Below are 10,864 nucleotides of genomic sequence, written 5' to 3'. Positions count from 1 at the left end.
CAAAACTTTCCCTCACCTTGATCCAATTCCCAAACAAGGGGAAAGTTTTGGAATGTGAGAGAATAAGTTAATGTGTCGTATCATCCATCATCAGTAAACTTGGAGGACATATGATAGTTATTTGACATATTGAAAGCAGAATAAGTTAAATAATCACTTTTTAACAAACTAAGGAAAGTGGTAAGTAAAAAATTATTTAAAATATTGAGATGTCTTAAACTTGCATTTCAATATTAACATGTTCATTTTAATTAATTTTTTAAATAATATTTTTAAAATAATGGTTTACACAATCCATAAATTATACCTATTTTGTTTCATTCTCCTCCGCATCCTAATTAAAAAAGAGAAAAAGATGTATATACTATCAGTGTATGAGTTTTTTATATTATCACTCTATTATCTACTATTCATTTTCAATTATGTTTGACTTTTCAGAAAAAGTAATCCAGATGAATGGTGAATGATATACTGATTATGTATAATTTTTTACACCTTTAATGTATTAATATTACACTCATTAAAAAATGTACACATTTATAATTTAACCTTTTCCAAGCAAGAGTGAGGCCCACTGGACCCAATAACTGAGGGTCCACATTACTATATAATCATTTCTCCCTTAATATAATCATTTCTCTCACACTTCATTCAAATTATCTTTTCTTCAGAAAACCCTAAAATTCTCAATTTCATAACCAAACCCTAAAATTCTCCGAACATGGCTTCTCCAGAAGTAGTTCTCCACCGCACACTCTCCCAATCAAACACCAAAGTCTCAACCACTGCCACCACTGCCACCACTATCTCCGACGTTGCGAGAAGACCTTCCGCCACCTCCTCCCGTTCTACCAAGGACCGCCACACCAAGGTGAACGGCCGAGGCCGCCGCGTCCGAATGCCGCCCCTCTGCGCCGCTCGGATTTTCCAGCTCACCCGCGAACTCGGCCACCGCTCCGACGGCGAGACTATCGAGTGGCTCCTCCGCCATGCCGAGCCCTCTATCATCGCCGCCACCGGAACCGGAACCGTCCCCGCAGAATCTGTGACCACTGCCTCCGCCACCGTCTCTTCCGTGCCATCAGTTCCCTGCCATGTCCAGCCGGTGTCCTCTGTTCCCGGCGGCCATGGGATGTTCGCCGCACTGGCGCTTCAGCCGTCGCAACCGACGTGCCGTCTTGACCTTTGTCAGCCTGCTGTGGGGATAGAGTACGCGGCGGCTGCAGCGGCTGCAAATGGGTATCGGCACATGCCGTTCACGGCGCTGTTGTTGCAGCCGGCGACGGTAGAGAATACACAACAAGAAGAGAGTCTCAGTGAACAATAATCCTGGCTTTCGAGGTTTATGTATGTTTATATTTAGGGTTTGGTTTTCTTTTCATTTTTAATTATTTACCTGAATTTTAGTTTAATTTAGACGTGCATGGAATCAAAGTGAGTGTATATGATTAACAGTGTCTTTGTTTTCTCATTGGGTCTTTCATCTTGTGGTAGCGATGTTAAAGATATATATGTAAATTACTAGAATCATATGAATATGAATAATCATTTATTAAACTGAATATATTTGGATTCTTTTGTGTTTGGGTGAATTCAATATATAGCAATTTTTGGATTTGCATTTAGATTTGGACCAGTTTTTTTATCAACTAAGTTGCATTTAATGATGGTAGAGTTGGAAGCCATGTTTTAAATTGTAGTCGCACAGTTGTGTATTGTGATTGTGATCATTGCAGTGGTTGTTATGTGGATTGTGGTGTAAATTATTTTGTAATCAAAAAATTATTTTTGAATCTGATGTGACTTGATGCAGCCACATCATTGTGATTCTTGTCATACCGTGATTGCGTTGTGGTTTTCAATGCAATCATAATTTTGTGGCCACATCACATGATACAGTCTTCAATTTATATCACTGGTTGTGAGTAAAAGACGACCGGCCTCTATCATGTGAGGCACAAGTTAATGATTTTGCAGAGATTTCATTTGGGAGATGTCATTGTTTAGATTTCCTTTGAATCTTGTTCTGAAATTGATTAGATTTTTATGGTTCTTCAATTTTTGCTCTCTATAAAGGTGTCTATGTAGGCTAGATTTCTTGCCCATGAAGGTAGATTGCAGCATTGGATGGTTAAAAAAAGTAGCATATCTCTAAATAATCAATTTTCAAGCTGATTTTTTTAATGGGAACAGCTCAAGATCCTTATCCACCCTATAGGACTAATGGAAGTAAAAGTGGGGCAGAGAACATATGCCAGGAATATCTAACTTTGTTTCCTTTGAAATGTGCTAACTTGTAAAGTGAATAAGTAAAGATGTACTCCACCTTTTTGTTTTATGATTAATGGTCTAGTTTTCCTTCGATTATTTAATTAGTCAAGGTTCTGATACATTCTTTAAGGATGGGTATACTTTTGTTCACTTATTTTACACATAAACTCAAAGAAATACTTATAGTTCAATGTTTTGTCAATAAACATAATTTATGATAGTCGATCCATATGATGAAATAAAAACTTGGCTGTCACGCTTTGTAACATATTCTATCAACCACACTCAGACTTGGGATGTCATAGTTGGCAACAATGGCATTGTTGCAATCGTGATTATGAATGTGGAAACTTTACAAGTACGAATATTTGCTTTGTATGTTGTGACGTGATTTATTCCTTGCAAAAACGAATTATTTTGGAGTGGTGGCATTCGAGTTCATCAGGGAGTAAAATAACAATAAACCAATTCCATTCCATAGCACTAAAATGTTTTCCTTTAAGATTGTAATCCAAATTCTATCCACTAAAGCAATTCTTAGTCTTATCATAGCTGTGGGTTCTTCGTTATATCATAGCTTTGGGTTCTTATTATATCATAGCTGTGGGTGCTAATAATGGTTTAGCAATAATGTTTGACCTGATAGTGATTGGAGAGCTTCCAACGAGTCTCATTGCTATTAAGCATAAGTTTTAAGTGAAACATAATGTATTGAACTAACCTGGAGACATTTATTTGATGAGTCATTTCCAATTATAAATTTTTTCACTTATATTCTCATATCTAATGTGAGACAAGATTTTAATATACCTAACACTCTTTTGTTCGATTGTAGGTATTATTACACATTTACCTGTTTGGTTTCCTTAAGTCTATTATGTTTAAGTCAAATTACCGACTCAAATATCACATGGTTGACTCGTCTGTGACCAATGAGTCTTTAATCATTGAAGAGTTCCTTTATGATTGGATATGAGAAGAGTGAAAATCCATGTATGAGACACTAGGTCTTGATCAAAATCTTAAAAAAAAATTATAATGTTTTTTTTACTTATGAAGAGTTAATTATATTCAACAAAGCATATCACTTGATAAGCAAACCCCTTTTCAGTCTTCGCTCAGTATATTGGAATGACCTAGTAAATCATGATGAAAACAAACTAGCAAAAGTCAATCATTCACTTGATATACTTCAACCCTTTATTTATGCATAAAATTTGTTTTGATCTAGAAAGCATAAGTTACATTTTAAAATTGAAGAGAATATCTAGAAATTCTTCTATCCTTGTATATGTTACAATAATAGATTTTGACAACTATTTTTAAGTTATATCTAAGTAGCTTAGTTGGTCAGTATGTCAATCAAAAGTATATTAGCCGTTTTATTATATTGGCATGACAATATTACCATTTAACAAATCTTAAAAGTCCTATAATAGAAGAACTTGTAAATAATTGCATACTTGTTGATATAAAAAAAGAGAGAACAAAATAAAAAGGCTGCTTGTATTTAAGAGAATTTTGAGATTTAATGTTGTTTGAGTGATCATATTTTCTTCCCACAACATCTGAATTTCAATAAGGAAATAATTTTTAATTGCCAACATCTAATATCAGTATCAAAGTGGCAGCAAATACAAGCACGAGTGTAAACCAAATTCAATAGGTACAAAGAAATGTTTTTAAGTATGATTGTAGATCAAATTTTACCATGTGAAAATGTTTGATGGAGCTGCGTTTATCAAAAAATGTTTTACTGAACCAACTGGAGGAGATAAAGAAATAGATGATGCTCAACAATTTGAGAAAGATTGTTTGCTCAATGCGAAAATTTTGTTTTTGGTATGTTAATATGTGGAGTTGTATGTTCTTGAGAAATTTTTCCATACCAAAACAATAAAAAAGTGTTGGATATTTTGCTTAAATATTATAAAGGTGTCAACCTAATTAAACAAATGAGGTTGCAAGGGTTAAATAACAGATTGAGATGATGAAGCAATAAAGAGATGAAAGTATTGAATATTAAAGAGTGGCCATTCTACTCTAACATGTTGTGCTAAAGCATTGAATATTAAAGAAAGTCATGCTTAACAAAACTAAAGATGTAATAAAAATAATGAGTACGACATGATATTGGTGCAGCGGAAACAATTATTGTGCAACGTTAGTCACAAACAATCAAATAAAGAACATAAAATAATGAAAAAGAACATACAATATGATCTGGTAACGGGATTTGGCCAATTGCGTCTATGTCCTCGAGAGCGCTAAGCAGCTACCAATATATTATTAGTGAATAAGGATTACAAGCTTTATCTACCACACTCATGGACCCAAGTGTCCATGAGATATTTTTGTTTAGTGCTTCTATCTGGTGCGTATAATAACAAGGGACCCAAGTCCAATATATAATATTGGTAACTCTACACTATTCTAATATTGGGCAATGTAGAACTAATACAATATATATTTCAAGCATCTCAAACAATTCTATCCTAATTGAAATAAATGAATATCTCGCTTCTAGTAGGGGTGACAATTGGATGGATTTAGATTAGCATCTTAATGGATGGATAGAAAACTATCCACCAATCCATATAAATTCATTACATCACATTTTTAAATTATCAAATCCATCCATATCCAATGGATTCCAATCCATCCATTCTATCCATGTATCAATTTTAATGGATTAGATGGATGGATACCAACCCCTTTTTCTTAATTTGAACAAAACATTTTTAATAAAGCAATTTGAAGAAGAAAAAAATCTTTTAAAAATTATTATTTAATAAAGCATTTTTAAATATTAATTTTAAAAATCATTTTTAAAAAAATTAATTTTAAAAAGTAATTTAAAAAAATCACTTTTTAAAAAATAATTTTCTTAACAAACACTTTTAAAAAGTGCTTTTTTAAAAAGCTGAATTTGTGAAGTTTTTTTACAAGCACTCTTATTGGCAAGAATCTCTAGTGCAACATAATTAGTAGGGTGTAAAAGTTCAGTTCGATTTTTGACGCAATTTTGTTGACAGAACCGAACACAAAGATATGGTTCGATTCTACTCGATTAACCACAAATTTTATTTAGGAACCGGACTGTTCATTAATGGTTCGATTCGGTTTCGCAGTTTTTCAACTTATTTAAATAAAATCCTTAAGAAATAATTGATCAAAATTTGCAAAGTATAGAGTCAACTAAATGAATACTAAACACATCAATAATAAAATATTTAATATTCTTTCTAGTAAAATAATAATAATTCAACATCTCAACACACTACAAACTTGAAATTTTAGTCCACAAAATCTTCGGCAATGTCCAACAAAATTTAAGAATGACAAACTTGATACAATTCTTTAATCAGATAGTAACACCTAATACTCCACATCATTAGTAATGTCCTCAAGATCTTTCTTTATTTTTGTTTAATTCCTTAACTTCTTTATTTAATTAATTTCATCTCTGAATAATGACAAAATGTATACTAGTTTTTTAGTTTTCTTTCTATCTTCTCAATGGATAATAGAGATAATAGATATTTAAGTTTGTTTACTAATTTATTTTTTCTATTTGCCTCTTATTTGTAGCCTATATGTATTAATAATACTAAATTCTTAATCATATTTTATCTCCTAACTTTAAAGCTTAACCATCCAAATACAAAATAAAATTATTTTTAATATGTGATTCGATTCGGTTCTAACGGTCCAAAATTTACAAAACCGTGAACCGAATCGAACTTAAATGGTTCCAAATACAAAAAACTGAACCGAATTGCGTAACCGAACCGAACCATATCGAACCATAAAATATGGTTCGGTTTGGTTCCATCGGTTTCACGGTTTAAACCGAAACCGCTTATACCCCTAATAATTAGGACTTCCACAAGTTGTATGCAACAGTCCATCATCCTAAAATATTTCATTTTGTTGTTATATTATCACATTAGTCAATAACCAACATGATATATTTATACTTTGCATTAAGATGTTGGAGTAAAACACTAAGGTCGAAATCCTTTACACTTTTTTGAAAGCACTTTTTAAAATCACAATTGCAATTTTCAACTTTTGTAATGTGTGTGAGATTGTGCTTAGAAAGGTGAGAATTTTTTTTATATTAATATTGAATTAATAGGAAAAAAAATATTTTATTTTTATTTTTTTGGATGGATTGGGTATCCATCCAAACAGATATACACATGGATATCCATTGGATATAATGGATGAATTTGAATCCATCTATTATCAACACTATCCATTGAATTATATCCATTTAAATCCATTAGTTCTAACAGATAGATTTGGATGGATTTAATTTGGATGGATTTTGGATTATGGATAATTTTGCCACCCCTAGCTTCTAGGAAATCTATACAAAAATCTTCACCTTAGAGAATATGAGACTTCACCTTGCTTAATGCCTAATTCTTTTCAACAACTCCTCCACATAAGACATGAGAGTATGATCCCTTACAACATAAATCTTATGAGTATCCTTGATGGTGTTATCAAAAGCCTAACTCTCCAAATTTGTAGTGCAACTTCCCGCATTGTCATCTAATGAACCATGTCGCCTAGCCATCTATTGCTAGGAAGTCTTACGATAAATGAAATTTCTACATAAAAATTCACCAACAATCGTCTTCTTCAGTACTTAGTCAAACTGAACCTTGGAGCTTCACTGGAAAGCCTCAACCGCTACCACCATTGTCTAGTCCGACAATCATAGTTCAAAAGAACTATCATACTCCACCATAAGGAGCATACCACATCACACACCTTACATCAATGCTAACCAATGACTGTGCCACATCCTTACATCATAGTCAATGCTCATGTCACACCTTGCATCTATACCAATGCTTGTGTTACACCTTGCATCAAAGACAATGCCCACGTTACACTCTGCATCAAAGTTAGCCAACGTCGTTATGCTTTTATGGATCTCCTATTAATTAATATCCTTCACTATAACGTTACAGACACACCATAAAGATATCTCACTTCTCATATTAAATAAGATCATCCTCTCAATATCAAGAGAGATATTGCAAGCACGTGTCTCAGATCATAACTCACCACATGAGTCCTGATCTCCACCTTGATCCTAATCTAGTACATGAACTCATGGGATTCTGGATGAACATATATGTCACCCCACTATAGTTTCGCATGTTTCCTTCTCCTTCAACTCATATTGTTTATTCTCACATAGTGCCTTTGACATACCTTGTCCGGAAAACATGTCTTTCACCTTCCTTTGACATAATTTGCGTCTAGGTTCAAAGCCATATACTAATTGGCTCTGATACTCTGATACCAATTGTTGGTGCAACGGAAGTGATTGTTGCAAAACATTGGCCAAATGCAACCAAATAAAGGGTATATAATAAATAGAAGAGAAGAGACAAAATAATTTTGTAACGGAGTTCAGAAAATTGTGTCTATGTCCTCGTGAGCGCTGAGCGACTACCAATATATTATTAGAGAATAAGGATTCTAAGCTCTATCACATCCATGGGCCCAGGTGCCCATGAGATGTTTCTATTTGGTGTTTTTATCTGGTGCACATAATAACAAGGGACATGAGTCCAATATATAATATTGGTAACTCTACATTATTCCAATATTACGCAATGTAGAACTAATACAATATATATTTTAAGCATCTGATAATTTCTTGTTGGACTAAACTGCGACTTGGGAGCCTTCAACTACTAGTGAGTTCCATTGTTATCAGGGTATGGGAAGAGTGGAGAGCCACAAGTGAGACACCACGTCTTTAAATAAATCCTTAAGGCATTAGTTCCATGAAACGTTTTTACTTATAAGTTCTTTCACTCCTCTCCGTATATTCAATATGAGACTTCACACTTGAATAAACTCAATACTTTTATATAAATATGATAAAAATTAGAACATTGTAAGCAAGATGGAGGTTGAAGTAATCATCTAAGTGGAAATAAAGAATTACTTTATGACTTAAATGAAAAATTTCTTGCCACATGGTAATATTTCAAAGCTTGAAGTTTTAGGAAAATGAAAAATTGCTATCAAATCGAAGGATGAATATTTAAATTATATTTATGATGTATTATATGACCTAGTATATGTTAGAATATCTTAAGTTTGGGATAACTTGATAAGAAATGTTATAATTAAGATTTAATAAGAAAGGTTGCATCATAGATGAGTTTGGTAGCAAAGAGAAATGTGTGAAGGAATCACATGTTTCCAACAATAATCACATACGATGTTGATTGGTGTTGTAAAATTTTAAATGTTAATGATAATTGGCATGTATATTGATTATTTCAATTTTGAAAGCATCAATTTTCTTGCAAATAAAAAATGGGTTATTGGTTTAATCAATTGGGTGAACCTTGTTAAGTACGCAATAATTGTTAGATCATTTTCCTTAGGGACATGTTTGTAGAGCTACAAAACCTCTAGAGCTCATGCACTATAATTTATGCAATGCGGAAGTTATATTCAATTGAAGTAATAAATATTTTAATACTTTCATTAATGACTTTAGTAGAAAGATATGAGTTCATTTCTTGAAAAATAAATATGATGTTTATTGTGAAGCCTTGAGAATTCATAGAGGAACAAAATGTATTATTTGTGATGATTTCTTGAAAAAGAAGGGAGTAAAGCAACGAATATAATACATGATAGAAATTTATAATTTCTAATTAAGGTGATCATCATATATTTGATATAATGATATCAGCTATTTATTTTCGGGGTTACATTATAAGTGATCTAATTACTGACACCCCTTAGATTTCTAAAAGTTAATAACGGATATGGGTTTAATGAGTGGATACCCATCAGGTTAACCCATAGGGGATAATGGGAACCCTATAACTTAATGTATAAGGAAGGTTATGGTCCCCAACACACCAAATCAAATTCAGTTTTCTCCTCTCCCCATCAGAGTGAAAACGCAAGTCCCAAGAGGAATCAGAGATTTGGTTGAGGAAGACCATCATACTACAAAACCCCTTTCAGAAACATAGATCAAAGGAGCACATCCAGGAACATCGATTCAGGTATGACACTACGTCCTTTGTTTCATTCATATATGTGTGTGAGAATCATGAGATTCAAGATCCTAGGATTGGTATTTCACCAATCATAAGGAATTCCCAACAAGTGGTATCAGAGCAAGGTTCTGAATTTTTTATGATTATCCATTAAGGTGTTTTCCCTAAATTTCATATGAACCCTAATTTTAATTTAAGGATTTTATGCTTCTGCTATCATGTCATGCAGATTTTGAATTTAGGGTTTAATTTGGGAATTTTTGCAATCTGATTATTGCATAACTTTTGTTGATATATAAAAATCAGCAAAGGGTAAGTTCTTCGGCGACAATTATTGTTTTCCTCCTCTCACCGATCACCCATTTCGAACAAAATGCAACTGATAATGGTGTTTTTTGTTTGGGAAAAAGTATTTGAATTCATGCAATGTGTTTTATACTTTTTTTATGGTATATGGATTCAGCAAAGGTCTTTGGTAGCAAACGAGGATTTTCAACACATTCTTCGTGTGTTGAATACTAACGTTGATGGGAAGCAGAAGATTATGTTTGCACTTTTGTATGATGTTAAGTGTTTCCTTATATTATGGTATATGTATATTGCAATGACAGTATGTGCATATATGTTATATATATAATCAAAGTGTATATACTTTTAGTGACTTATATTGCTATTGCATATTGGCAAGTGTTTTTTTTTATCCAAATGCTTTCTTTGCACTGTTTCTTTAAATAACTTGCATTGTTTTGATTTGTAATTATATGGAAGGAAATTGTGGAATTAGATTTGTTAATCATAAAAGATATCAAATCTGAAGGTTTTAATTCCAAGATTATATTTTTTGTAATGGACCTATACTGTTTACTTTATTGTTTGGTAATTATTTTGAATTAATTGATGCAATATGTTGTCAAAGTAACCTCTATTGTGGAAATTAATTGAAATTACACGGATGAGTATGAGATTATTTATGCGAATTGTGTTTAGCCCAAAGGAAGACACAATTTGGTCAAATAATAACATACATGTGATGATAAATATGTAACAATTATAAAGTTTTTTTTCCATGTGAATAATAGTCGCTCCAAAGAAAGGCTATTGTTTGACAGAACTAATTGTTAATATTTGATCATTACATTGAGAGTACCACTTATAAATTAATTTCTCTATCAAAAAACTAGAAATTAATGTTGTACTAGGTATCTTGTGATGGGTCTATTATGTGAACATGTCTTGTTTTTATATATATTACATGACTTGTTTGTTTAGATTTGAACATGTTATTAATTATTTGTTATGTGGATTCAATGTCTTTTACCAATGCTGCAAATTTTTCTGCTCAAATCAGTAACATCCGATTGCTGAATGAGACAAACTTTAAGGTCTGGAAGGAAGCCGTAAAAATTATTCTCGGCTGTATGGATTTGGATCTGGCACTTCGTGTGGAGAAACCCATTTCCATTGCGGAAAACCTCGATGAAGCTAAAATTGAGAAATGGGAACGCTCTAACCGAATGTGTCTGATGATCATGAAA

The 10,864-nt window shown here is 32.6% G+C and overlaps 1 protein-coding gene across 1 annotated transcript; it reads left to right on the top strand.

Annotated features, from left to right (window-relative positions):
- On the top strand, positions 637-1,593 carry LOC109359451 (transcription factor TCP11). Its single transcript, XM_019604124.1, has one exon. It carries the CDS (start codon positions 722-724, stop codon positions 1,325-1,327), a length of 606 nt encoding a protein of 201 aa, XP_019459669.1. The 5' UTR covers positions 637-721; the 3' UTR covers positions 1,328-1,593.

This window comes from Lupinus angustifolius, chromosome LG11, assembly GCF_001865875.1.
Source record: "Lupinus angustifolius cultivar Tanjil chromosome LG11, LupAngTanjil_v1.0, whole genome shotgun sequence".
NCBI classification, from domain to species: domain Eukaryota; kingdom Viridiplantae; phylum Streptophyta; class Magnoliopsida; order Fabales; family Fabaceae; genus Lupinus; species Lupinus angustifolius.
Note: the sequence above shows the minus strand (reverse complement) of the source record. Positions and strands in the feature narration are given on the sequence as shown.

Bases quoted from the DNA above. Each gene is read 5' to 3' on its own strand.
- LOC109359451 (XM_019604124.1), top strand. From the start codon at position 722: ATGGCTTCTCCAGAAGTAGTTCTCCACCGCACACTCTCCCAATCAAAC.